Source organism: Talaromyces marneffei, chromosome 6 (genome assembly GCF_009556855.1).
Source record: "Talaromyces marneffei chromosome 6, complete sequence".
Lineage (NCBI taxonomy): Eukaryota > Fungi > Ascomycota > Eurotiomycetes > Eurotiales > Trichocomaceae > Talaromyces > Talaromyces marneffei.
The window spans coordinates 2,229,404-2,257,127 of NC_072353.1; the positions used below are offsets into that span (position 1 = coordinate 2,229,404).

At 47.7% G+C, this 27,724-nt stretch overlaps 10 protein-coding genes across 10 annotated transcripts; 6 read left to right on the top strand and 4 right to left on the bottom strand.

Annotated features, from left to right (window-relative positions):
- Positions 1–116: 116 nt before the first annotated feature.
- EYB26_008320 (uncharacterized protein) lies at positions 117–1,849 on the top strand (the record flags this gene model as incomplete). Its single annotated transcript, XM_054267575.1, has 2 exons — positions 117–186; positions 237–1,849. 2 exons carry the CDS (start codon positions 117–119, stop codon positions 1,847–1,849), a joined length of 1,683 nt encoding a protein of 560 aa, XP_054123550.1.
- Positions 1,850–3,597: 1,748 nt separating this feature from the next.
- Positions 3,598–7,490, top strand: EYB26_008321 (uncharacterized protein; the record flags this gene model as incomplete). The annotated part of the gene is made up of 4 exons (XM_054267576.1): positions 3,598–3,613; positions 3,755–4,084; positions 4,140–4,294; positions 4,356–7,490. 4 exons carry the CDS (start codon positions 3,598–3,600, stop codon positions 7,488–7,490), a joined length of 3,636 nt encoding a protein of 1,211 aa, XP_054123551.1.
- A 1,668-nt stretch (positions 7,491–9,158) lies between these two features.
- Positions 9,159–10,621, top strand: EYB26_008322 (uncharacterized protein; the record flags this gene model as incomplete). The annotated part of the gene is made up of 3 exons (XM_054267577.1): positions 9,159–9,373; positions 9,438–9,468; positions 9,524–10,621. The coding sequence occupies 3 exons, from the start codon at positions 9,159–9,161 to the stop codon at positions 10,619–10,621; spliced, it is 1,344 nt and encodes a 447-aa protein (XP_054123552.1).
- Positions 10,622–11,188: 567 nt separating this feature from the next.
- Positions 11,189–11,907, bottom strand: EYB26_008323 (uncharacterized protein; the record flags this gene model as incomplete). Its single annotated transcript, XM_054267578.1, has 3 exons — positions 11,189–11,360; positions 11,438–11,669; positions 11,739–11,907. The coding sequence occupies 3 exons, from the start codon at positions 11,905–11,907 to the stop codon at positions 11,189–11,191; spliced, it is 573 nt and encodes a 190-aa protein (XP_054123553.1).
- Positions 11,908–12,581: 674 nt separating this feature from the next.
- Positions 12,582–13,928, top strand: EYB26_008324 (uncharacterized protein; the record flags this gene model as incomplete). The annotated part of the gene is made up of 2 exons (XM_054267579.1): positions 12,582–13,255; positions 13,310–13,928. 2 exons carry the CDS (start codon positions 12,582–12,584, stop codon positions 13,926–13,928), a joined length of 1,293 nt encoding a protein of 430 aa, XP_054123554.1.
- A 760-nt stretch (positions 13,929–14,688) lies between these two features.
- On the bottom strand, positions 14,689–18,111 carry EYB26_008325 (uncharacterized protein; the record flags this gene model as incomplete). Its single annotated transcript, XM_054267580.1, has 4 exons — positions 14,689–15,238; positions 15,299–17,670; positions 17,731–17,955; positions 18,070–18,111. The coding sequence occupies 4 exons, from the start codon at positions 18,109–18,111 to the stop codon at positions 14,689–14,691; spliced, it is 3,189 nt and encodes a 1,062-aa protein (XP_054123555.1).
- A 1,600-nt stretch (positions 18,112–19,711) lies between these two features.
- Positions 19,712–20,170, top strand: EYB26_008326 (uncharacterized protein; the record flags this gene model as incomplete). Its single annotated transcript, XM_054267581.1, has 3 exons — positions 19,712–19,863; positions 19,988–20,045; positions 20,108–20,170. 3 exons carry the CDS (start codon positions 19,712–19,714, stop codon positions 20,168–20,170), a joined length of 273 nt encoding a protein of 90 aa, XP_054123556.1.
- Positions 20,171–21,107: 937 nt separating this feature from the next.
- On the bottom strand, positions 21,108–23,078 carry EYB26_008327 (uncharacterized protein; the record flags this gene model as incomplete). Its single annotated transcript, XM_054267582.1, has 4 exons — positions 21,108–21,842; positions 21,905–22,528; positions 22,589–22,817; positions 22,885–23,078. 4 exons carry the CDS (start codon positions 23,076–23,078, stop codon positions 21,108–21,110), a joined length of 1,782 nt encoding a protein of 593 aa, XP_054123557.1.
- A 285-nt stretch (positions 23,079–23,363) lies between these two features.
- Positions 23,364–24,037, top strand: EYB26_008328 (uncharacterized protein; the record flags this gene model as incomplete). The annotated part of the gene is made up of 3 exons (XM_054267583.1): positions 23,364–23,501; positions 23,562–23,715; positions 23,775–24,037. 3 exons carry the CDS (start codon positions 23,364–23,366, stop codon positions 24,035–24,037), a joined length of 555 nt encoding a protein of 184 aa, XP_054123558.1.
- A 647-nt stretch (positions 24,038–24,684) lies between these two features.
- EYB26_008329 (uncharacterized protein) lies at positions 24,685–27,624 on the bottom strand (the record flags this gene model as incomplete). Its single annotated transcript, XM_054267584.1, has 4 exons — positions 24,685–26,587; positions 26,643–26,705; positions 26,762–27,377; positions 27,447–27,624. 4 exons carry the CDS (start codon positions 27,622–27,624, stop codon positions 24,685–24,687), a joined length of 2,760 nt encoding a protein of 919 aa, XP_054123559.1.
- Between the last annotated feature and the right edge of the window lie 100 nt (positions 27,625–27,724).

Consider the following 27,724-nt stretch of genomic DNA (forward strand, 5'->3'; position numbering starts at 1 on the left):
TTTTTATCGACGTCACGATCGACTTTATTTACACTTGATGAGAAACACACAATTGGGACTCGACTTATCTCTTCAATGAAATGTTAATCTGATAGATTAATCCAGCATCTTTAAGGATGCCGGTTAAACGCAAAGCCGGCGATGCAACAGTCAAGCTGCCTTCCAAATTTGCTAAACTTACACCAGGTGAGCAAGCTTCTGCTAATTTGCTTTATTCACTTCTAATGCGTTCGAAGATGCCGAATATGTGATTTCAGATACTTCATCGCGGTTCGATAGCGATGATGACAGAGACGAAGAAGACGATGGCCTCGATGACGAAACACCCGCTACACCTTTCTCACGAACTTCTTCGAAATATCCATCCGAGCTAAAGACACATCTTTGTCCATTCGATGGTTGTACAAAAGCATTCAACAGGCCAGCGAGACTACAAGAACATTTACGATCCCATAATAATGAACGGATTTTCCACTGTACGTACGACAACTGCGACAAGACGTTCTTACGCGTGTCTCATTTGAATCACCACATCAAGAGCGCTCATACTGCGGTTCGCGACTATATCTGTGACCGTCCAGGTTGCGGGAAAGCATTTGTGACTGGCACCAGACTCCGAAGACATTTAGCCGCTCACGATGGAAGAGACAAATTCCGCTGTACCGAGTATCCACCGTGCAACGAAACATTTCGCAAACATGCAACTCTAGCTCAGCATATCATGTCGATACATCTCAAACAGAAACCCTTTCCCTGCCAATATATCAATCCAACCACGGGTCAGAAATGCTCCCAAGCCTTTGATACAGCTGCGCATCTACGCGGTCACGAGAATCGGGTTCATTCAGAGAGTCGGTTTACCTGCACGGAATGTATGAGTAGTGATTTGAGTTTTGCTTCTTATGCGGAATTGCAGGCACATATCAAGTCTGTACATCCACCGGAATGTCCGCACTGTTCCTTTCAATGTGAGACTTCTCGAGAACTCCGGCGTCATTTGGAGATTTCCCACGGTGATGTTAGCCTGGAGGAACGACGTCAGTTTTCCTGTACAGTCCCTGGATGTGGACGAAGTTTTACAAAGAAAGGCAATCTTGCCGTTCATGTTCGGACGGTTCACGAAGGCGAGAAACGTTTTGTATGTGGTGAGACGGACCTGTCATCGTCCAAGAAAGTGGAGGGATGGACTGGAGCAGATGCATGTGGAAAACGCTACAGCAGCAAAATTGCCTTGGAGGAGCACGTCCGCACAACGCATTTGGGCCTCATGAACAGTAAAGCCGAACAACGAGAGCGTCTCGGTATCAAGAAAGAACCGAGCAAACGCAAGACCAATAACAACGTCTCGGCCATGACACTTCTTACCGGCGAGGGATATGCCGACGAAAGCGGTCGACACATTGCTTGTTTTGCTTCTGATTGCCGGTATCGCTTCTATCGAGAGTATGATCTCTGGGTTCACATGCGCAGCAAGCATGGATACGAGGAGCGGGATATCGAGAACTTATTTATGGAACGGGCTCTTTTGGCACATGAGAATACCGACACGGTGTTCGGTATCTACGGGTTAGAATTTGATAACTTGCAGAATCCTAGCCACATCTCTGGAGACGGCGGCGACCAAATCCCATCAGTCGATGCACCGCAAGGCGCTGCACCCCCTTTCTTCCATGATGCGAATGCCATGAGTAACGAATTTGACGAGAAAATGAACGACATCACATTCTTCCATTCTTTAGATGAGAGCCTGGCACAGCCCCAAGGGAATGCACCATTCGGCTTCGTTGCTGACGATGTTTTACAGAGCAACGATGGCTTTGCATTTGTTGATCCGGCGTTATCTCACTGATACATTTGACATTTTGACATTCCATTGAGCGATTTGTTTGATATTCTGTTCTACAACATATGCATAGCGGTTTGAATGTACAACTTGGGCAGCATGGACAAGCCCTAAATTACAACGCTTCCAACCCCTTTACTGTAAAGCAGCCGCCCCATCGACGCAGTGGGCACAATAGATACTGAGCAGAGCAGGTGGAACGAACGGCTAAAATTACCACAATAGCTGTAAATCTCGTATGTAACGGAACCAAACGGAGGCTTGTTGTAACTATTCAATTTGTGGCGTCTGTGGCTTTGAAAGACAAGCTACTACGTAGTACTAAGTTACGTCGTAGTAGCTTAGTTATGGCCAGGGACGGGTAAAGCTGATGCCACGTGACCACGTCTCGAGTTTTGTTCATGTTTCTTTCTATCACGGCTAAATTCATTGTTGCGTGGTTTTTCAAACAATCAGTGTTTATGAAATGTCGAGGATATCCCATGTTGAGGCTTTGTGTGCGTCACGATTGCAATTTGCAACTGGTTCAGGGATCAGAAATTCGTACGAGTAATGATTAATCGTTAGCACTGTCCACAATTCCTCGAATAGTGATTTGACGTTATGGAGACAACTAACTAGCGGATATCCGTGCTAGACTAATCCATCCATTCTCGGTAAAGTCAGCAAATCGACTTCGTTTGTATTTAAGCTACATCGGTCCCATAATTATCTGTTAGTGAACTTAGCGCACGGTTAGAGTGGATTTGGGTGTGTAGCATTTTGTATTGAATACGGAAGAGTTGCGATATATTTGACTCTCTCCTGATCCCCCTGGTGACCATCGGAAGAGAGAGCGTGGTTCAAAAAGTCTGGAAGCTTTAACAAAGGAGTAGAAATCCGAAGGGAAAAAGGGTCATCGGGCCTGGGAAAACGCGCTCGTGAGGAGCGAAAAAGACCAGCGTGGCGCCAAACGGAGCAAGTGAGACATACGGCATTCAGGGCTTGGAACATAGTGTTGTAGCACTACGTAAAGAGGCCAATCTTGCGGTGTATTCTCCATTTTCTTGTTCGGCTATTGTCTAGGGCCACGGCAGATTGAGTTCGGGCGCAGTCAGTATTGTCGAATGGATGAATAGTAGGAGTAAGAATGAGCTGACGCGGTACACAGCACCGAGAGTGGTCGAGTAACTAAAGTTTGTGCTATGTAGTATGGTAGACGGCGCTAGCCAACCGTGGATCGCTTGCTTGGGGGGCGACGTCATCCGCTCACTCCCGCTGCTGCCAGTGACAGACTCGTTTTTGACAATCGTGTACAACTCACTCACTCCCTCTTTCCATCCCATCCACCCTCCACACCCCTCCCCCCCCCCCCCTTCTCGCTCGTTTGATCTCTAGAGCGAGGAAACTACGCCAGAATATCCTCAACCGTGCCCGGGAATCGCAAAGCGCTCGTTGAATCCCGCTATTCCTTTCGTCTGTGCTGTGGTGGACGTGTCGATCGGTGGGATAATTAATTATAGCTAAGACATTATTTCGATCGAGGATCTCAGGCTTCAACGGACCCCTAAATTCTCACTCGCCCATCGCTTGTCGTTTTCTTTATTCTCTTTTCGACTCGAAACTCGTTCATTCTTTCGAACTGCCGGCCTTTTTTCTTTATTACAACTTTCGTCCCTTGCATCGTCTTCGGTTCTAACCCCTGCTATCCCTTCGCCGGGGATTCCATCTAGACAGGCGGCCTGCCCAAAGGCTCGCCCACGACTGTTCTCAGCATGGGTCGCTCGCGTGGTAAGTCGAATCTACTAATCTCGGGCAATAACCGACAAATCCATGTGCTTTTGCACGTTTTGTCTTCTTCCTCTTCCCGTAACCCTTGGGCTAATAGTGGATACTCCCTTGCTTGATTTACAGTGCTATCGTTCATCACAGCCTTCGGCTCGAAGGGCGATTCAAAAACACGAGAGACAGATTCATCCCCAAACTCAAATTCAAGCAGTCGATCAAAACTCAACAAATCACATCCTACCCCTCCCACCGAATCTCCTCCGAATGGCTTCAACACCGCGAAATCATGGGCGACTCCAGATCGTGCAAGTCTTGCGCGGCCAGCATCCATGGTATTCACGTATCAGCCTCCACGGACAGAAATTGCACACGACACATTACCGGAGTTACTGCCCATCTTTACTTTTATGAACAGTCACTCGAATAAGATGTACCAGGAAGGGTACTTTCTCAAGCTGAACGATTTAGATACTCGTATGCATACTGTAACTGTTGAATTTTGGAATGCATTGTGCTAACTATGCTATAGACGGCCGCCCTTGTGCAGATCGGAAGTGGGTTGAATGTTTTGCAGTGCTGACCGGAACTGTGCTGTCAATCTGGGATGCTGCTGCGCTGGACGCTACAGGAAATCAGGACATTACACCTACTTTCATTAACCTTACGGATGCCTCAATCAAGATGGTACGTATATTCTGGACGGACAGCACGGATCGATGGTGGCCATAGCTGATTGATCGAATAGCTTGAGACACTTCCTACGTACGACAAAAATGCCAAACCATTGCAGAATATTTTGAGTGTCTCAACAGCAGGCAGAAACCGCTACCTGTTTCACTTCAACTCGTTAAATTCGCTTACTCAATGGACTGCCAGTATTCGACTTGCCCTATTTGAGCAGACATCCTTACTCGAGGCTTATACAGGTTCCATCATCGCCGGTAAAGGCAGACAGTTGAACAACATTCGAATGATCATGGAGCGCTCCCGATACAAATACGAAGACTGGGCCAGGGTCAGATTTGGTGCTGGTACACCATGGAGGCGATGCTGGTTTGTGGTAACGCCACCAAGCGAGAAGGATATCCAGAGATTGCACAAGTCTGGCAAGAAGCGGTCTGCATATGATCGAACCACGCCAGTCGTGACTGGAACCATCGCGTTTTACGAAACGCAGAAGACGAAAAAGGCACTGCCAATTGCCACAATTACCGATGCCTATGCTGCCTTTGCCATTTATCCCCAATCAACAGCTCTAATTGACCAGTCGACGTTGGTTAAGATAGAGGGCAACATCACGTTCCATTCGCCGACTCAATCTAGCACGGAGGGATTCATATTTATCATGCCGGAGCTTCACCCAGCAGTGTCTGGTCTCGAAATCATGTTACGGTTCCTCTTTCCTGTTTTTGACACGTTTGGCCTGTATGGACGGCCGACTCGACTCATTGCAGACACAAATAATGTCAAGAGTTTGATGTTCGCTTTCCCTAAACAACAACCATACGGCTATTTGGACGTGCTTGATGTCGTCAATCTGATCAATAAATCTGGAAGTCAAGGCTGGTCTGAAAAGGAATGGAGGAGGCAACTTAGGGAAGCAACCGCGCAGCGCATGTCAACTGCCAACAGTCCTGCAAGCAGCATCAGCGGTGGTCGACCGCATCAAAGAGGCAGCATTCTTGGCCGTCATGGAAAGACTCGATTCAGAGAACCGACTATGCCTCTTTCTCCCGGCTTTAATCAGTCTGCTGAGGCGATCATTGAGACTCCCAGCTCGACCACCGTATCTCTCACCGAGTCCGGCCCATCATATGGACATTATCGAGCAGTATCGGACACTGGCGGTTTCCTACCTATGGGCTCGACAGGCAGGTCATCGTTTACTCCTTCGCGTTTGTCAATCCAAGATACACCACCCGAGCCTCCCATACACGGCATTGATTCAACCACTGGAAGAGATCGACCTCCAACTCGCCAGTCCAATGGAAGCGGTTCTGATGGTGACGCACAGCTACAAAACATACTTCGGACGGAGAACATCGTTCGGGAATTTCGACCTAATATATCTCCAGAACCCGTGGCTGTTCCACCAGCATTTTCACATCAACCTGGCCAAGTTCCTTCTAGCCGACCTCAAGCTTCAAGCGAATTACGAAGGGCCAACAGCCGCATGTCTAGTTCAACCCTTGCTCAGCTAGCCGAAGTGGGCAAACTACGCGGTGTTACAACAAATACCGTCTCGAACATTCAGGAAAGTCCCTACTCGGATGACCGTTACGATAGTGATTCGCCAGTACATCTGGGCGAACGTTCTTCTTATGGTGCAAATGTGTATACTATTCAAGAACAAGCGCCAGCGGTACCCCTCCATGGAACGATAAGCAATAGCTACCAGCAACCATTGCCGCAACGGACTGCTCAAGAAACGCCAAACCTACCCATCGACACATCGAAGCCTATCAAAAGGAAACCGCTTCCTCCTCAGCCTACCTCCTCTTCTGACGTAGACTCCGCTCTGGAATCAGTATCCTCACTAGCCGACCCGAGCTTCAGAGATTTGCAACATACAGTTGATGAGGCCGCTTTGAGTAGAATATTGCCCATGCAACCATCATTTACACCTGAGAGGATGATGACTCAAATTCCTCAACTTTCTCGAGTTGATACTGGAAGTGTGTATGATGATGATAGCTCAACTACCCCCGACTATGCAAGTCGTAAATCCACCGATACGAAGCGCTCAGAAGTTTCAATTCCTCGTCCCCGGATTGGTGTCTTGAAAACGGTGGGAGGCTCCAGCATGGACAAGCAGGAAGTTACTATTGGAGATGCACGTTATTTTGCCAATCAGGAAACAACCAAAGTAAATCCTGATATTCCATCTATCGATTTCGGGCCGACCCTGGCGCACAGCTTGCACACACGACGCCCTAGTATATCTGACGTGCTAAACAATTTCGGTTCTGGTTCCCCATCGCCTACCCGTCGTGATGGTGCAGAACACGGTCATGCCCATAAACCGTCACGATCTCCTGCTGGGGATGACAAACGCAGGAGCGTTCCGTGGCAGCCTGGTCTAGCAAACCATCGTCCGGAGTCTCCCGGAAATCGCACCGTCACACCTGAACAATTTGTACACCAACGGTCCACCTCCAACTCTCATCCTCTAGATTTCCCTATTGGCAATCCGGCTGCTAGACCAAGATCAGGAGATTGGACCCTGGGTGCGTCCCAACCGGTTTACAGCCGAGACTTGCCTCCCCGGCCACACTCTCGAGGCTCGACTATGTTGTTGAACCAGACCGAAATGCCCATGCGACCACATTCCCGGAACTCGACAATGATCTTGAACCAAAATGAAATGCCGCCTCGTCCACATTCACGGGGCTCGAATGCCATCTTGAATCAGAGTGATTTTTCGTCTCATTTGTCAGCTAGAGAACAGGAACACGTCGCTCGCATGACTGGGTCAGCATTCTTCAATCTGTCAAACAATAATGTGAAGCCCGCTGTCAGCTCTGGTGGTCTCATTGGGGCCATCGACGCTCGGGAGCGTGAGCGGAGGTATATGAAGGAAGGACTCAGCAATCAAATGGTACAGCAGGCAATTGTACAGCGTCAACAACAACAACAACAGATGTACGAATCACAACAGATGCAAAACCCGCAAGTTGGCAATATTTACAACATGCCCGGTGCAAGCTATACGTGGGATGCTCTCAATCAAAATACGTTCAACCAGCCTCAGATGATCCCCCGTCCGGCCACAAGTTCGGATTGGCATGCCTGGAATGGTCACGTAGCATCTCAGACACCACCACCTGCGCCGCAACATTCTAATCAATACTTTCATCAGCAGCAATATCAAAACTACTGATTCTGCCGATCTTTCTTACTCCCTATCAGCACATTTTCCTTTGCAAAATACACGAACCCACTCAATTCCGACCTGCGTTTTCTCCTATCTGTTATCTCAAACGAAGTCTGATTATTTTATACATACCCCCGCCACAAATCGGTTGGTTTCGGCATCGCACAAGCTTAATTCGCATATCCCTCCGTTTTTTATGTTATTTACATACATCCCTTAACAGATCGCCGTCATTTATTATTCATCCATCTGCATAGACCGGAGTTGGAAAGAAAGAGTGGGCAGAGATTGTACTTGGTTTTCATCAGTTCCCGCGCACTTTCATTATCGTTTCTTTCTTTGTATATCTTTTTTTTTTTTTTTTGGGGAGTCTTCTGTTCTGTTTCCAAATTGAAAAAACGTGCATGATTTCTTCATTGTCACACTTTTCCACGACTTCAAGGTGTAACACTGTAAAGGACTTCGGGGAACAATAGGAAGAGAGCTATGTCATTTGTTCTCATTCAAGAAAAAAAGCCACACAACAGGCATCGAAAAATGAATGCCAAAATGAACTTTGGAATCGAGGCCGAGTTCTCTGAAGGGCTTTATCGTGACTGGTATCTCTCTTTCTCTCTCTTGTTATGGCCGAACACAGATACTGGGTGAATCAGCTACATACCTAGCGCTGTGGACGCTCGCTTTGGAAAATAGCATTACGCAGTACGTACGTACATGCATATACGCAGTCTAGTGAGTTAATTAAAGCATGGATCTGATTAGAAATCGAAGCTGAATAGTGCGCGCGAGTCATGAGCATTTTTGGCGGATTCGACATTTTTATCCATAAATAATGACATGATCATACCATCACGGAACACATGGAATGGTTGTTTGAATGCTGACTGTTGTGAGTAACATAATCAAGATGAGTCAATCGTAACTTAGTTAAATAGTTAACTAGTTAACTTAACCTAGTTAAAGCGTGGCTGTGACTCCTTAGGGCCTAGGCGGAATGGTGGATAAATCGGCACAGCGTGGAGCTCACCATAAAACCTTTTCTAAGTTCCAACTCCTCTAAGGCTTAAGCTCTCCCAGGCCCGCCTATCATATAGTCATACGCTTCCAACCGATGCAACAGTCAAATTACTGAAGCCTAGTGTGGTTCGCTAAGAGCCGATGTCCACTCCATTTGCGAACCACCTAAAGGGGAAGGTAGAGACCATGAAGCTCAGCTTACTGGTAGGCCGGCGTGGCACTACTGGACGGACAATATTCCATACTTCCAGGCTCCGGATTTAAGAGTAACTATCTGGAAAGAAAATCTTAGTTTAGTGGATGGGTCCCAATGGTTTTTTTCTTGCGGAGAAGTTGAGAACTGTTCCTTCGTCTCAGAAGAGGTTGAAATATCAAACCTTGCTGAATTTGCACTTGCAAGGCAGCACTACGCTACGACGCAGCTACAAGAGTGGTTCTAGCCATCCATATAATCATTGCAACCAACTATCTACAGGACTTGTTTCCGAACCTCGGGCCCCTGTCACTATTACTCGAGATTCAAGTCTCCGCGCACTGATTGCCCAGGCCAGGCATATGCGCTAAGGACCCCGCATATACTACAAGAATAGCTTCTCGTCTTCAGAGAGATCTAGTGTTAGGAAACGGACGCTGTCCAACGTCTTGATCGATCTTGAAATGGCACAGGATGCTACACCAGAGGCGATTGAAAAGGCCATCGAGACCTCAAATGATTCTGTACATGGAAGTGACACCACTATTCCCAAGACAGAAGAACAACCGGCTCCACAAGCGAATAATACCGGGTACAACAATGCGGAGCATGAATTCGATACAGGCTTCACGGCTTGGTTGCAGGTGCTTGGGGCTTTCTTTCTTTTCTTCAATACATGGTATGCACACAGCCGGATACAATGATCTTGTATGAGCAGACAGGGCTGACGTGAAATGTTTCAGGGGCTTGATCAATACATGGGGTGCATTTCAGGTAAGCTCATCCCTCTGGAAGGAACTACTTGAACAGCGAGCTAACATATGCATAGACTTACTACGAAGAACATATTCTATCACATGAATCGGCATCAACTATCTCTTGGATTGGTTCCATTGAATCTTTCCTCCTCATGTTCATCGGTGTTGTTTCGGGCCCTCTATTCGATGCTGGCTATCTCCCGGTCCTCCTGCCACTTGGTAGTTTCATGGTCGTCTTTGGTTATATGATGACCAGTCTTGCCACTGGATACTATCAAGTCATGCTGGCACAGGGTATCTGTGTTGGTCTTGGTACCGGATTCTTATTCGTGCCATCGGTGGCCCTTTTGCCACAATACTTCCGGAAAAAACGAGCTCTAGCAAACGGACTCGCAGCTTCCGGTAGCAGTTTTGGCGGTGTTATCTACCCGATTATGTTCGATCAGCTTCAGAAACATGTTGGCTTCCCCTGGGCAACCCGAGCCATCGCATTCGTGTCATTGGGTACATGCACCTTGTCATGCCTCGTCCTACGTGCGCGTTTTCTTCCAACAGAACGTCGATCTTTGATCCAGCTCTCTGCTTTCAAAGAAATTCAGTTCTCGCTATTTTGTCTCGGGCTGTTCATGGGCTTCCTGGGGTTCTACAATTTCTTGATCTATGTCCAACCCTGGGCAATCCAGAATGGAATTGTAAACTCCAATCTAGGGTTCTATCTCGTCTCCATTCTGAACGCTGCCTCGATCTTTGGTCGTATCGCACCGAATCTGATTGCCGATTATACAGGCCCACTCAATATTCTCTTACCGGCTGCTAGCTTCACGGCTCTAATGGCTTTCTGCTGGATTGCCGTTAATTCAACTGCGGGAATCATTATTCTTGCTCTTCTTTATGGCTTCTTCTCCGGAGGCTTCGTCTCTCTACCCCCCGTCGTCATGATGGCCATCACTAAGGACTTTAGAGATCTCGGAACTCGACTGGGCATGTGTTTCAGCCTTTGCTCCATTGCTCTCTTAGTTGGCACACCGATTGGTGGCGCGATTCTGTCTGCTGGTAATTCCTACCTTGGCGTACAATTGTTTTGTGGGGCTTGTCTTGCAGTTTGTGCGGTGGTCATCCTGATTATTCGGGTCATTCGTGTTGGATGGAGGTTGACTGCTCGAACGTGATACGACATATCCATATTTTCATCCACTGCTCGCGAGACAGACAGCATGGTAGTAATAACGGCATAAAACGGCGGCGCTCTGTTATCGCTTTTCGGAACATTCTCATTCAACTTTGCATGGTACAGTCAACGGTACATGTATCATATATATTTGCATTAATGCTCAGCCATTCAAGAGTCGGTAATACTCCATACATACATCATTGCAGGAGGCATATGGGTGGCATGATTTTGCGGGTTTCGGGTTGTTGGTTTTGGCTGATGTGTCTATGAGCCAAACAAAGCATTAGGGTTCCAAAATAGTATCTAAAGCTCATACACTTGAATTCCTGTATCTAGCTACGTAGTAGACGTATAATCCCTATAGTAATTCTTATATGAACGCATTTCGTCTTCAATGCCCCCTTAAAAAGCCTTTCAACACCAGTAAATGCATGTACAATATCACCATAAACTTCCATAATCAATCCTCCCCATGCGCCTGCTAGATGAATCTATGTATGCAATGTTTTTAATCTCCGCAGAACGAGCACATACTGTATCACGAAAGACGGAATTGTGGCTCTTATCAATAAACATCCTCCGGATTCACCAAAAAGTTCTCCCCATCTTCTCGAACATGTATAAGATCCTTATCCCGACTGCAAGGTTTCCGCATATCGAACGCATCTTCGCCTTGCTCGGACATTCCGGAAGGATCGTCTTGGTAGTAATTCACGACGCGCCGGAAGACAGAGTACCTGAAAGCACAAACACGCTATTAGTCAAAACCATCCCAAGAGCTTAAAAGCCCAGAGAACTCTTTTTGGGAACATACCCCATGCCCTTGTACATATCCACTGCCACCCGATTCGTCGCCCGAACATATAAATCGACAAACCACGAATCATTTATATCAGACGAATGCTCCAAGCTCTCCGTCAATCGTCGCGCATATCCAAGTCTTCGCCATGCCGGCGCAACGGTTAGGACTGTAATGTGACCGTGCCAAGGTGTGTAATGTTCCGAATGGCGCATTGCGGCTGGCTGTTCTTCTAATTTTCCCATGACTATTGCATCGCATCAATTAGTTAGCTTTGTAGCTTTTGTTTCGGGGGTGGGGTGGACTTTTTGCTCACTGTATCCCACAATGCCTGCATCTCGGTCCTGAACCACGCTGAACAGCGAAGGCCAGCGCATGAGATAGTTCAGGTAGAATCCGAGGTCATAATTCTCGGTCAGAGCGTCGAGATTGGTCAGGTTCAATGAGAACATGTCCATCGGCGTCATGCGCCGGATATAACTCATTTTCGTGTGCTCAGATGATTGTTTCTGGTTATGGTGCGAGAGTTCGGAGTGAATGATCGGGTGCAGACAAGGCCAAGAGAATAGCTATAAAGTGCTTTGACTATGGAGTAATGTGCTAACCCTCCGTATTGTTCAATAATTCAAAATATCAAAATATCAATTTGATCACTTACTGATAAAGCGGGGGGTAATCGGCGCTGACTGACTACTGACCTGACCGCCTTGGAAGTGTCTCACGGGTGAGACCGAGCGCCTCTTAATCATAATCCGCAGACGGTACCATACTGTCAACAAACACTTCAACCACCGCAGTTCTTTGACATTTGGGCTTAAGCGAGGACGTAATCCGACGCAAATCGCTGAGAGTACACATTACCGGATCATATTAATAGGAGACCGGTCGTCCCAGCTCATAACTTCACATTCAAGACTCGATTTGTGAAAGATTCCGTCCCCCCCCATGCAGATGGCACTAAATTGACTTGCCTTCGACCTTCTTGAAAATAATTTCGCCCCTATTGATTGCTGCTGTTGATCCGGTCTTGGGCTATAGGCCCGCTCGCCACGACCAAAAGGCATGCAAACCGAATGTTGACCGTGATACCCAATTCCGATAATCCCATACATTCGTTTCTTGACGATTTGTACAAAGGCCAACGTTCAAGTCGCTGATCATGTCAGCACCATCTTCGCCAGTCTCGCCGAGACATCGTCGACACCCATCCAGTCTTGATATAACCCCAACAATAAATGACGCAAATGATAATGGATATTTCTATCTACAAACCCCACAGTCCCCGGGCGCTCTTTCCGCGGACGGTCAGCATCAGCGACATTCTATATCGTCAATCAGTGACCGACGCATGTCTGCAGAATATATGGGAGCTGTTGATTCAGGTGGAGGGCTGGGAAATCTAGCAGATGAACTGGCTGATGCATGGGGTGATGGTGAGGGATACGACGACGCTTCAGGAATAGAGGTCAACGATCAAGTGAACAATATACACCATGAAGATGAGCATTCGTCAGGAGAACAGACACCCCGCGAACAGACGTCGCCTACCCATGCGAACAGTTTACAGCCTCCGAGGAATAGGCAGAAAACAATACAAAATCGACATCGACGCACAGAATCTCAATACGACGGCTCGGATTATGGGAACGACTCGGACTTTGACGAGGGGAGCGAATTCTCCCCGAACCTAGAGAGGAGACTGGCGGGAATTGAGAGTCTGGCTAGACGGGGCATAGAAGAGAATGGCAGCTCGAATGATCAGATTATTCACCGGTTTGTGGAAGGTCTCAAGGATCTAGGCGCGCAGAGCGGTATTGAGAATGGAGCCGCGAGGTATGCTCTTTTAGAGAAGTTTCCCAAAAAAAGGAGACACTAACATCTATTCAGATTAATAACCGCTCATACATCCATCACGTCACATCTCACGCACCAAACCCGAGCGTTACAAACATTAATACATCCCCTCCTTTTCTCTCACTTCCCTCTGATATCTACCGAATCCATGGACGACCTGATACCTTTGATCGACGAAGGTCTTCTCCCGAATCTGCCTCTTCCCTTCCCCACACAACGAGCACGCATCAGCAGCCCCAGTTCTACCCTCAGACCAGAATCCGCCTCTTCCGTACGATCGACACAAAGCCAAATAGCAGCAGCAACCGCATCCATGGACCCACTTCTATCCCTCCAGTCCCTACTAGGCCAAACATCAGACCTCACCCTCACCCTCCGCACACTAAGCGACACACTCCATGAATCCCGCCAACTCACATCCACAGCCTCGCGCCGCCTCAGATCTGCTCGAGAACTAGTCGCAGAAATCAAACGAGAAGACGAGGATCGCGAAGAAGGTCATCGTTGGATAGAAAGTGGCCAATGGGACCGGAAGCTCAAGGAGCGCGAAGCAGGAAGAGTCTGTGGGGAGGTTGTCAGTGGCTTTGAGGCGGTTTGCGGTGAATGGAGGAGGAAATTGTTCGGTGCTACGGCTGCCGAGGCAGCAGCTTGATTGAATTTGCAGCGTTAAGCTATGCTCCAGTCCGCATATAGAGCGTGATTACCATGACCGTTACTTTATTTGATGACGATATCTTGTGCATTTTTCTTCTTCTTCGAGCTTTTCCTTGTCTTGTTACATTTGCATCTCGACGACAGATTTACACTGTGGTTTTCCCTTTTTTTTTTGTTTATAATCATACATCACACATATAGATATCCCCTGTTTGATAACAATCTGCTTCTCGTCATGATTTTAAGACCCCCTTGTTGTTTCAGAGTATATGACGATGATTAGAATACAAAAGTAATACCTTGTCCATAATTCAAATAGACACAGTTCGTTCATTCTACATAGGCGTATATTGAAAGTAAACCACATATAGACTGTCTCCTCTTCACCAACAACATCTCATAATCAATCTAGTCTCATGCACTAACCATCATAAATAAAGGAAGGATGAGAAATGATATGCAAAGAGGAGAGGGAGGGGGGGGTAAGAAGGATAGATACTCTAAAGAGGATCATGGGGAGCAAGAGCAAAGGAATAGAGATATGGAGGTTCATTTTTCCCATAAACATCCTCATATTTCGATAGAGAAGAATATGGGGAATAAGAAAGAGGTGGAAATGATGCTACTATGGACATGGTCACATAAAACATAAGTCAAAAAAGGAACCGTACTTTTCGCATAAAAAAGAGTGTATAAGATGAAACCCCAAAAGTTTATGTAAATAAACCTCCGTGCATGACAGAAAGAAGAAAAGATTACTACTGTTGATCACGCTTCTTCCACGAAGGAACCCATTTACCACCGGCCGGTTTGCTCTCTTCGGATCTTTCGCTGGCAGCAACTGCTGGAGGGGCTGAGGGCCTGGAAGCAGGGGGAGCACCGCCTTCACGCATGTGACGAGGGACGTATTTTTCGCCTGCTGCTGGAGGGGCAGCGGATCTGGGAGCTGGGGCTCCGCCTTGACGCATAGCAGGGGGCACGTAGCCACCGGTCTTGCGGGGGAGGGCAGCAGCGGGTTCTTCCTTGGCTGGTGCAGGGGCAGCAGGGGTAGCAGGGGCGGCGGGAGCAGCAGTCTCTCCGGCAGCCTCCTTGGCGGCCAGACGTTCTCTCCAGCTTCCACCGCTGGCGCCAGTACGAGGAGCGAGGTTGAGTCTTGGTGCAGTTCGTTCACCGCGCTCGGCGCGCTCGGCGGCGGGTTCGGCGCGAGTGGGCTCTGGTGCAGCAGGGACACCGGCTTTGCGAGCTGCGCGGCGAGCTTCGGCCTCTTCTTCACGTTGTTTTTGTTTGGCAGCAATCTCGTCGAGTTTCCTATAGGGGTTGTTGATTAGCAAAGGGTCGGATGCATTAGATAGTATATAGATAACGTACTTTCTCTCCTCCTCTCGCTGAGCCTTCCTCTCGGCCATAACACGTCTCTGTTCCTCCTCGCGTGCAACACGCTCCTCTTCCTCACGACGAACACGTTCTTCTTCCTCCTGTCTGCGACGTTCCTCCTCCTCACGTTCAGCCTTCTCGCGACGGCGACGCTCCACAACCTCCTTAATGCGTTGCTTCTTCTTTGCCTCAAGTTCTCGCTCAGCGGCCTTGCGGCGCTTCTCAAACTCTTCATGACGCTTCTCGTTGAGACCGTCACGGAACTCGGTGAAGACTGGGACAAGACGGCTCAGTCGGTGTTTGAGAGCAACATCGGCCTTGTGTTTCAATTGGGCTTCCTTCAATGTCTCCTCCTTTTGGAGCTCGTAGACCTCCATATCGTGCTGCTTCTGTTTTTCGTAATCTTCCGGAATGTGTTTGAGCTCCTCACGACGGAAGGCACGTTCCAAGTGATCAATTCGCTTGGCTGTGATGCGGATACGGTCATTAAGTTCGTTCTTTTCTTTCTCGAGCTGAGCCAATTTCATGGCACGGAGACGGTTGCTGTCGAGTTCCTCAGGGTCAATCTCGTTGATATCAATACCCTTCACGCCGCTCAATTCCTCAAGCTGTTTCTTCAGTTCCTGCTTGCGGATACGGTCTTGTTCATCCTTGAGGCGCTTCTTCTCACGCTCACGATGTTCATCCAACAGTCTCTGCTTCTCAGCTTCCTGAAGCTGTTGAGTGCGGATTCTCTTGCGAGTCTCCTCTTCCCTTTGTTTGCGCTGGAGAGATTCTGTGGCGGCTTCCTTCTTCTTCTCAATGACGACCCGGCGAGCCAAAGTCTCCTGGTGTTCCTTTGCGGCTCCCTCCAAAGCACGGGCATGGGCACGCTGCTTAGCCTGGAGGCGGGCCTCAGAGTAGGAAGGATCAACATAGAGACAAGTGACATGCAAAGTCTTGGCAAGACGAGTGAGCTGAGATCGAGCAATCTCAGAAGGTGTGCTCTGGAGACGTTGAACAGATCCCACCTCGCTCTCGGCAGATCCTGCTGCGCTACCTGGGTGCAGAGCCTTAGCAGATGAGAAGATGTCGGAATCGAAAGTAAGAACACCAGCGACATGGTCAACGCGAATGGCCAAATCGCCCTTCTTGCAACCATTCATAATGAACTTTTCAATCATGGACTGGGTAACTTGGAATGGGTCAGGGAACTGGGCAAGCTCGTAAACGAACTTGAGTTCAACAGACTCGTACACTTGAGAAAGTTGCTGGAAGAGACGAGTAAGAATGACCTGTTGCAAGGGGACAACGTATTTTTCCATCTCAGGATCAGCACCAATCTGTTTGAGGATGGGGGTGATCTTCTTGCAGATGGACAATGGATGGAAGTCGACTTCAAGAATGTTGTACAAGTCACGGATTTCAGGACGAGCACGCTTGAGCAAGCCCTTGTTCAAGGCATCCTTGAAAAGAGCCGCACGAGTGGGGGACTGGGCCATGCCGAGCAAGTTGGTAAGACGGGCATTCTTGTTCTTCCTGACTTCGTCAACGTCGACCAGAGCACCACGGGAGCGAGAAGTGCTAATGACAGGAATCGAAAGAGCAGCTAGCACAACGAAGGATGCAGCCTTGGTCATGTCGGCCTCGGTGACAGAAGGGTTGTCCTTCTTGGTTCCTTGGCCAGAGGCGAGAGTAGCAGCAGACTGGCGCAAAAGGTTGTAGAAGCGGTTCCAGGCTGCGGCATGGAACAAGTAGTTTTCGCTGACCAAGAAGATACGAGCGAGCTTTTCGTAGTAGTTGGCCATCATGACGTTCTTTGCAGGGCGTTTGCTGAGGCTCAACAAGGTGTGAATGTCCTCCACACTGCGGAAGGCTTCCTGCCATAGTTCCAACTCAACGGCGACATTAAGCTGCTGGAAGCGGGTATCCAAGTGGCGCTGAAGGGTGTCGGGATCGCTAAGGTTGATAGCATGCATCTGAGTGGAGTATTTGGCGGCATTCTGGACGTGGTTGCGCAAAAGTTCGCAAAGACGACGGAATTCAGTCTTGCGGGTGTACTTGAGACAGAACTGGAAGGCCTGGAGGGCAGTCGTCTGGTACATAATTTCAAGACGGGCATTGTTCTTCAAGATTTCGAGCACAGTACGGTAGGTTTCCCACAAAAACTTGAGCCATGGGGTAACGATAGCACGGTCGGTACGGTCCTTGGATTGTTCGCCGGAAACAGTTGCCAAAAGAATAGTCTCAGGAGTTTCGATGGCCTCGAGATCGTCCACGTTGGTTGAAGGGGCAGTTGACTCGAGCGACGATTGGATCTCATCGGCTTTGGCTTGAGCTTCGGTAACTTTTTGCTCGGCGAGTTCAATGAAGTGCTTGAGAACGGTCTATTCGAAGAAAACGACGTTAGGTTGATTCCCTTGATGGGTTGCGTTTTTGAATCTTACCTCGATGGTTCCCACATTGGTATTTTGGGCGATGTTTTTATATTGATAAAGACCATCCTTGGCGGCTTTTCCCTTGCGCAAATCGACACAGAGTTCAACAAAGAGGATCATCACCGGTTCCAAAGACGCGACAGGGCTGCTTCGTGTTCGTTTCGAGGTGACATGTTCGTGAAGAACTGTGAGCGCGGCAGGAGCCTGGCCCACAGCGATGAGTTCCCTAGCCCTCTATACATCAAATATTGTCAGTAAAAAGTTCTATCTGGTCCCAAAGTGTTGCAAAAATGGAGGTAGTATTTAGATCTGAAAACAGAGATAGCGAGAATCGTCGAGTTGTCGTACCTTGAGGACATTTTCGGGCTTGATATGCGGTGGTGGAGGCATGGTGGGCAGTCTGCCCCTTAGGCGAAATGTAGATTTTTTTTGAGTGAAGCGATCGAAGATAAAGCCGGACTTGACAATCAGCCGAGACACTCAAGTCAAACTGCAGCAGGTATCTGAAGATTCAAATGAATCTGTTGAACCTGGCGATGCAGCGGGGTGAAGGGCCGTGACGGAACTTCGAGGCAAATTCTGGCTGGAGCCGAGAATAGCGTTGTGCGATTCATTCCCTTCAAAAATGTTTCTTGCTGCCTTAGGCATAAGTGCCAAGCTGTGAATATTACGCTACGCCGAATCAAGACCAAAAAAATTAACCCTTATCACGTGACCATCTCTTCCTTGATTCTGTAACGCTTTACCAAGACAAGGTTAGGGCGGTCTAGTCACGTGACACTATATGTTGTGGTTGGACGCTTTCCCGGCTTATTCGTCATTTTCTACCTGATACGGAGTACAGAGTCCATCGGACAATAAACTATGCTGCCAGCGTATGTATATTCGATCTTTTGGTCTTAAAATACATGGGTACGATAGGCGAATGGAGATTTCCTTGTCGGATACTCGATTGTTTGCTCCGTACCTCATTTGTTTCGTGCTTATCCACCGTTTACCATGGCAAACTCTGTGTATATGCGATAATCCATGTCTGCAATTAACTAACTTAACTAGTAAGATGAAATCTGCAGAGTAGAGACCGTTGGACTAGCCAGAAAGCGTAGTAGCATCGGCTAACTGTCACTAACAGCATAGTCGCCGAACTAGTGGCTTTCTGGCGTTTTGATTGGCTAGGGGCCCGTCCACATCGAATTTGGGGTTGGCATTTGAATTGGGATTGAGGAAAAGAAAAGACTCGAAAGCGCACACGCCTCGATAAGATGTGCGACTAGGATGAAATAGAGCCAATAGACTGGCTATTCTATTTGAATCTTTTTCTGGGATCGTCTTCTGTTCTGGCGGAGGAATACGCCGATGAACAGCAGAAACTACCAAGAGCAGCCCCCAGTTTTCTGATGGCCATGATTACCAGATCAGGACTAGCACCGCTCAACCCAGACGCCTGGGCCAAGCAGGCCGAGCAGGACGGGCTCCCTTTTCCCCTTCTCAACCTGCTTTCTCTCCCTCTTCCTTCTGGTTCCCCCTCGCGCTGTCTGCTGTTTCACTCGCTTTCTAACCCCTACGGCTTATTCGCACTCGCCATCGTTGTTCTAGACTGAGTGTGTACTAGTCACAGAAATAGTGTGTCTCCCGGTCCACCTCGTGTCCCGTGTGTCTTGTGTGCTCCCTCTGTCTGTGTGTTCGCTGTTGTGTCCTCGCTCCCATCCATCCTACCTAGCACCTACACTATCTTCGTCGCTCCCTTCCTCTGCGTCCCTGCCACCACCTCAGACACCTCACTCTCTTTTCTTCTGTCTCGCCCGGTTGTCAGGCCGATCGTCTCTCCTGCGGCAATTGCAGCGACTTCACATCCGTTTGTATCCGATTTGGTCGTGGGAAAAATAAATAATCAGTTCCAGGGTCCAAACCGAGGGACAGGAAGAAATACAACGCCGCCAAAGAGAGTCGTCCGCCGTTTCCACCCTAACACCCATCAACCAATTCCAAGATGCCTGCCTACGAACTCCGCTCGGGCGGCGACGTCAAGAATAAAAAACAGAGCATGGCAGATCTTAAATATCGCCGGTTGACGGAATTGAATAGTCGCTTGAAGGAAGACTTGGACCGTCCTCGCGTCAAGGTGTCCGAAGCTGCTCTCTCGTGAGTCTTCCCCTGGTGTCGTTGCACAGCTAACACAGCTGCCAACGACCCCCGCCACCAAATCCTGCATACGATTTCTTATAGTGTGTTTGATAAAACATCAATTGACTCAATTATTAAATAGTCTCATTAATTACTGCAACAACACCCGTGACTTCATGGTACCTTCCGTCTGGGGTCAGGTATGTTCAATTCCTCATGTACCGGCCTGATCGCAAGGAAGTCATTGCTCACTCCATTCTAGGTTGATAAGAGAGAAGACCCCTACGCACCTCAACAATCCGGTGGCTGCTGTACCGTGATGTAAACGGATCAGGACATCCTGTCGGTGCTTCATCCTATCCCACCCATGCTGATGACTCGACCAATTCTCGCTTTTCTTTCGTTCTTCCTCGATTCTTTCATCATACCCCCTTTGCGACGATAACAACATTTCTCTCTCTCATATCGCTCTCACAATTGTATACTGTGACGTCCCTCCGATGCAATCCATTCGATTGGTTATTGCAATATTTCGACAAGACGATCGATCTTTCCAGACCATGCAGTCAATGCATACTGCATACATGCATGCAACATGGACTAATGAATCCTGGACCTTGAATATATACGGTCTAGCATAATTCAAAATCAAAACAACAATTATTAGCTTCTTTTCCTATCTTCATTGTTATGAGTTTGGCGTCCAATTGTTTGTTTTCTTCCTCTTGATGACGAAGCATTCGATACCGACCAAAAAGTCATAGAACTACTCTGAAAGTTGCGCTGGTTTGATCGTCTGTGTAATTCGACATAACGCAAAAAAATGTACTTTTTGCTTTCCTTTCTTCACCTTGTCCGCCTACTTCTATATAGGCGCGACTTCTACCTCTCGACGGGTTTTTTTTTTCCTTTCTGTTCTTTGTCCTTCTTGCCAGTTTCGAAGTCCGCTGACTCTTTGAGTACGCGAAAGCAAACAAGGAGTGGTGCTATCTATTGCCATTTACGGCCGCGGCAGCTTTTCTCTGATATATGAAAGTCTAAGAGGGCGCTCGACTTTTTTTTTCCTTTGAAACTTTACATATATTGATTTCGTTGTATAATAGATTTATTCCTTTTCTTTACATTTCTTTCTTATTGACGTTATGCTTCCAGTTGATTGATATGAATGTTTTGATTATGATGTAGTAGTTGAATAATCGTTTCCTCGATTCATATCGCATGTACCAGTCGTAGACTCAAGTACTACATATTAACAAGTTATATCATACATGTGCAGCAGATCCAACATCCAAACCAACCAAATATCCCAACCAAGGACCCAGACTCATCCAATCCTTTCTTCTCTTCCTTCCCAATCCGAATTTCCCCCGCTGCAACGCCCCAGACTCCTTGTCTGCAGAGCCCAAAATATCACAAATCCACGGATTGGATTCACGATTCAACACCGTCTCTCGATCATCAGCCATAATCGCACCATAAATATCCGACGAACGCGACGGGTCTCGACACTGCCGCGCACGCCGACGAAGTAGCTCGCGGATACCGTCTGCTTCCCATACATAACTGTTAATGGGGGGCGGGAATTGGAGTTCTGATATCGACAACGCCGTATATTCCTGTGGCTTGTCGTCGTCGTCGTTTTTTGCTAGCTGAATAAGTTTTGAGAGGATGTTGTCAACCTTGAACAGTGTTATAGCGAAGTATTTGAATTCCTCGGACGCGGTGAACTTGTAGACTAGTGGATCGTCGGCGTGAATTTGTGAGAGCATAGAGGGATAGTGGAGGATGCGCTGGACACGACATGTGTCGACGAGATTGGTGAAGATGGGATATATGCGATCGTGGACATCTTCTGTTTCTTCATCCTCATAATCGTCAGGTCCAAAGACTTCTTCGTAGTCATTCGCCGTAATAGTAAAGATGGTGAAGAGCAGAATAGCTTGGTATGTAGCGATTGGCCAACGATGAGATGAATATTCTTTTACTGTCCAGTTTTCCTATTCACTCATCGTCAGTCTAAGCAGAAGAAGAAGAAGAAGAAGTCTGAAGGGGGACGAACCATCTGCGTCACAAAAATAGCATGTAAATGCGCATGAATTAACCAAGCAAGTCTCATCAAAGTTTTTTCCTCGGTCATTCTGAGCCCACAGATCACCATAGCAAGGACCAGGATCGGCGGTTCAATCTCTGGATTGAATTGTGGTTTGGTCAGGAAGGGCCATTGACCGTGGAAATGCGCAAAGTAAAGTTCAACGTAGTACTTGGCGTCAAGGTCGCACATGAGATTGGTCATTTCTTCGGACTCTAATTCATTTGAGAAGTTTTCGTTTGCTAGGAAGGATTTTGAGGTTGTATAGACATCTGAAAGTCGTAGGATGGGATGGTCCACATCTTCTTCCTGGTGGTCCGGATGTTGGGTTGGAGGCTGTTTCTGGGCACTCACGTTCATCAGGCCATACTGGATTTGAGCTTCTTGTTGTTGTACGGCGACACGGAGGCTTTGTATTGATGCCTCTTCTGCTTGTGATTGTTTCTGGTGGAGTTTTAGAGGCGCAGAAGTAGTATAAGCAGGCGGAGGTGGTGTAGGCGTAGACGAAGAAGCAACCACCGCGCCAATCAAATCATACAAACCAAGCAATCGATCTGGTAAATCCTGCTCAACACGCCTACGTTTTCTTCCAGCCTATCTTGCAATCAGTACTTTGACACGCATCAATCACCAAGCAAGTACTGAAGTACTCACCTGCGTCTCCTCATGATTAGTCCCGGACAGAATACTCGCGCTCCGACCCTCCCTCTTGAAGCTTCTGTCAAAGGTACATTGAAGACCCTTCTTGGCACAGATTGCACATGGATTTCCTTTGTCGCATCTCGCTTTTAGAGCATGACATCGATCACAGGCCTTTGATACTCTAGGGACGACCGCAGTCGAGTCTTTGGTATGAGCTCTCTCATGGCGTCGAAGAGAGTCACTATGCAACGGTCAGTATTTTATTCGGCAACAAAGTTGTTATTTGAAGCATAGCGATGCGGGCATACCTCCTACTAAACCCAAGTCCACACACTTTACATACATGAGCCGGAGCCTCACTATGCTGAGCTTCATGTCTAATCAAATGCTCCCTGCGCAAATAGCTAGCGCCACAGCCAGGATCAGAGCATTTATAGGGCCGAGGTTGTTGGAAGGACATATTCTGTTTCCCCTCATACATTTGTGCTAGTAGAGGCATCATTGTGTTCTGTGGGGGGGGGGGGGAGGGGATGTTAAATTTTACTGATACACTGCTTAGATTACTTTAGAGAATCCAAACAAATCTTTGTAGAATCTTTGCCGGGTGGGAGGACCGTGTGGGATTGTCTAGGTTGATTTGATTGGGTGGCCGGGGTTTACGTCACATGCTGGCTGCATTTCTCATCCGATGTCCTTCTTCATCGACGATAGACGGATTACATCAGATGATCGAGTATAGAGTCAAAAAAAGAAAGAAAGAAAATACTTTTTTTAAAGGAAATTCAAAATGACGGAACCAATAACCCCCATCGAACAATCCGCTCAACCGCCCACAGGGACAGACCCATCACCACAAAACACACACCTTCCCCGAATCACAATCACATACTGCACTCAATGCAAATGGATGCTCCGCGCGGCATATGTATGTCCCCCTCCCTCCCTTCCACAAATCTAGATAAACAAGTAGTTAAGATAGATACAGTTCGCCCAAGAACTCCTCTCAACATTCGGCACTACCCTAGGTGAAGTCTCGCTCCGACCAGCTACAGGCGGTCTATTCACCGTCACCATTGTGCCGAATGCTAGTACAGAAGAGATGTTACTCTGGGACCGGAAGAGGGATGGTGGGTTTCCAGGTATTTCTTCCCCTTCCTTTCTTATCGAGGGGAGTCAGCGGGTGCTGATGATATTGTAGAAGTCAAACAACTCAAAGCCCTGGTTCGGAATATTGTCGATCCAACCAGGAATCTGGGGCATGTTGATAGGGCGTTAAATAAAGCGAATAAAGATAAGGAAGATGTTGCGAAAGCCGAGGGTAAGGAGGGTTCGAAGCCGGACAGCACCACTGAACAACAGCAACAGCAGGTTGTTATTGATGCTTCTGCTGCTGCGCAGACAAGTGAGAAGGAGGTAAAGACTCCTTCCAAATCCCAAGAGGTATGCGAAGATTGTCAATAGGTTGAAGAAAACCATCCGTTCTCTTTTGTACATACTACACGAATTTACCTAGACACGTTCCTAATCCAAAGATGAGCTACGAATTGACGGGATTATGACTACGATGGATGAGAATTCTGCAAATGTTTGAATGCTTCTCGACTAGATCAATTCATATATAGACAGATCACAATCCAAATGGGGATATATAAACAAGAAATGCACGCTCAAACCACAATATACCCGCCCCGATTCGGCACTGTACAGAGAATAAAAAGAAAAACGCCCATGTAAATACCATCCAATGCACAACAATAGAAATGGTATCATCCGCCCAGTTTTGCTTGTTTTTGAAATATCAGATGGTACAAAATCCGCACATAACGCAACCCCAAGTCGTAATCATTATATCTAACCTGGGTCGCCCGTTCGTAAATAGGCTCCTTTCGATGACTGCGCGGTAAGATAATGCAGCTGAAAAAAGAAAAGACAGAGAATGTAATAGACTATCGATCCGCAACCGATAGTTCAGATGAATGTCGACTTGGCCTTCAAAGCCAATATCCAATTCTATAAATCATAACCACAACTTGTTGCAACTCCTTGAATGCTCAAACGCTCGAAGCAAATCCCCATAATCCTGACGGACCAGAAGTCCAAGTCCGTCACTAAGACTTCCGTCTCCAGAATGCCAGTCGTAGTCGGCTTCTTTTCCGTGGGAGATCGTGACGAGGGAGAGATGTAAGCTGCTCATGCGAACGGTGTGAAGACCGCACTTTTTCCAACGAACAATCGTGACCATCATGGCCGTTTCCTAAAATGGCCGTCATCAAGTGGTGTGATTTTCCGAACTCCTCAAAGCCCTGAGATGAGCGGGGTTTGGGAGGAATGGAATGGCCGTTCGGTTGAAGTCGTTGCCCATATAATCCCGATGAAGACGGACGTGAATGGTTATCATCAAGCGGGTAAACGTCACTTGCGCTGCTCAATCCACTTCCCCGACTTTCCTTGTCATCGCTATCTAATGTAACGAAACTGGTTGCATTTGTAGCCGGAGATACAGGGGTTGCTACCGTGTTCGTTGTAGTGCTTGCGCTCTGCGTTCTAGTATCCCTACCGACTCCATATGAGCTCGTAGGACGTGAACCACGACCAGAAGAAGATGCCTGATCATTGTTACTTTTGTTGCGTGCCATCAAAGTAACACCTGATGACTCGCCAGTTTCATCATCGCTTGACGGAGACTCCGAAGAAGGTTCATCTAGTACTGGTCCATTGGCCGCCGTCCTGAAACCCACAATCGTGGTTTGCGACAGGTCTATATGATCATTTGCGTAATCGGTTTGGGCTGTCAATGATAGTGCTGTATTTGTAACTTCAGGAGGTTGGTCCAAGATGATGTGGGCATTCATGTCTTGATCCGTCGAACCATCGTTTTCTTGTACAGTCGAGACCTTAAGGCTTTCACGTCTGGCAGGACTGAATGATCGTGGAGAATGTTCGGCAATAATAGTAGGAGCCTCTCGTGTTTCTTCACAGCTAGTCACCTCTTGCCATCTGGACCTGTTCATTTTGATGTGCTTGACGGTACAAGTTATCTCTGGGCAGAGACCGGCAACTCCTTCAAATAGAGGCAAGGCAAAGATCGACATAAAGTTGATTTGACCAAGCGAAAGTTTTTGCATGTTGCCGAGTTCAGGTGGTCCACCAAAGAGTGCCGTTTCCATACCAATTTCTTTTTCAATCTCACCTTGATGAGCAAACTCCTCTTGTAGGAGGTTAGTCCACTGTTCCGCGATCTTCCATGGTCGGGCCACATTGCTGATATCCGCACATTTGATAATCAAACCGCAAATGAGAGTCTTATAAGTATCGCGATCCTGTGGTGTCCAAGAGGTAATGTCCGCATTCTCTTCGTATTTTCGTTGCAACTCACCCATGCGACCCATGAACGTAAAGTGTAAGCCCATATCAGTTGCAAGAATCGAGCTGATGAGCAATTTCCGCATATTGATATCGTGAAAAGCGGCAGGCCAATGGCGACGTAGAATTTGGGAGAAAGCAGCGCAGTGGAACGATTCCAAAACAGAGCTATCGTTGTATAACTGGGCGAGTGGCGCATTCAGCTTGACCAGGAATACGTTGTTCACACCGGGGTGGCCGACGTCGTGGCCGATTGCTGCAATGAGAAGTGTCAAAGCATCAAATGGTGAAATCAGTGACGCTACTGGAGATTTCGAAGGTGATGAGTTTGTGTTGGAGTTGTCATAAGTGGGGAGGGCGCCGATTCTGATGAGAATGTAGAAAACCGATTGTAAAACGTCGACTGCATGACGGAAGTTGTGATATAGAACAAACGAGTTGTATGCTGCGCGACTAGCAAGAAGAAAGGTCTGAAGCTCGGCTTTGGTTAATCGCCAAGGTCCTACTTCGGGCATCGTCATTGCATGCCCAATCATTGTGCACGCGGCATATACGAGTTCGTCGTCTGTAAGGTGATGAACCGGGAACCCCCATACACCGACCTCGCGTTCAATCATTTCTTTTCGTTCGGGGGCGATATTCAAGTCCCTATCACTTGAACATGAGCATCAAGACGTGGAGCAACATCAGAGTGAATACTTACCCATCTTGAAATTCTTCAATGACTTGTTCGGGATGGCATATCGACTCGAGCAATTTTGACACCCTGTCTCCGAATTAGCAACGTCAGGCAACAAGGTAATACGTGATGGAATAACATACATTGCTTCCCGGAGATAAGAGTACGGCTTTTCGGCGTGAACACCAACCCATGATTGCTTCCTGGCTTTCTTCATAGACAAAAACCTAGTCAACTCTTTCCGTGCAGTTCGACGGACTCGGTAAGCATGCACAAGAAGACCTTGAACACGGGCCTCGTACAACGGCTGGCAAAGCACATCTGCAGCGCCTGCATCTATACAGCGTGATGGCAGGCTCGGTAATGCTAACGATGTAGAGCACATGATCTGCGATAGTTGTGGTAGCTCTAGTTTTTCCGCCTCTTCTCCCAAGCCTCCTGGAGTCCGCATCACGGCAATAGGCGTGATGAGTTTTGGGCCGTCTTGTAACTGTAGATCGGATGCCAGTAGGGCTACTAGTTGAACACCATACGAGTCGGCGGATTCCGAAGAGAAGCTGAAGCAGCTCGAGAAAGGAGCCGCCGAATCCAACGTTAAGCTGCCTTCAAAGTCACGGGCTCCTTGTCGTCGCGACGCAGCGGGTCCACCAGTCGACTCGACATCAATCAAGGCGAAGATAGGCGTGCATTCTGATCCAGCTTGATCGCTCAAATCGGCAAGGGCGGCTGCAAATGACTGGTTGGAGTGACAAAGGTAGACTAGCCGATTGATCGAGGTTAGTTCAATGAATACCTGTCAGAATATGATAGCAGTTATTATCAACTTACTTCTCTTGCAAACATTGAAAAGCACTTTCACCGTTGACTGCAGCCTTTCTGGTTCGTCTGGGAATACGACGGAAAGTTCACCTGCGGCCTCACGGTCGAGTAATTCGTCTCTATACACCCATCTTTCCGTCCCGAATCGGTCGTCAATGTAGACCGCATCACAAAGGTCGGCAGACATTATTCAAAAGCGTAGTCCGTTTCGTGGGCCACGCTGACCGGGTGAACGTTGGTATATATTATGTAGCTGAGATCCACAGGACATGTAACGACCTTATCCA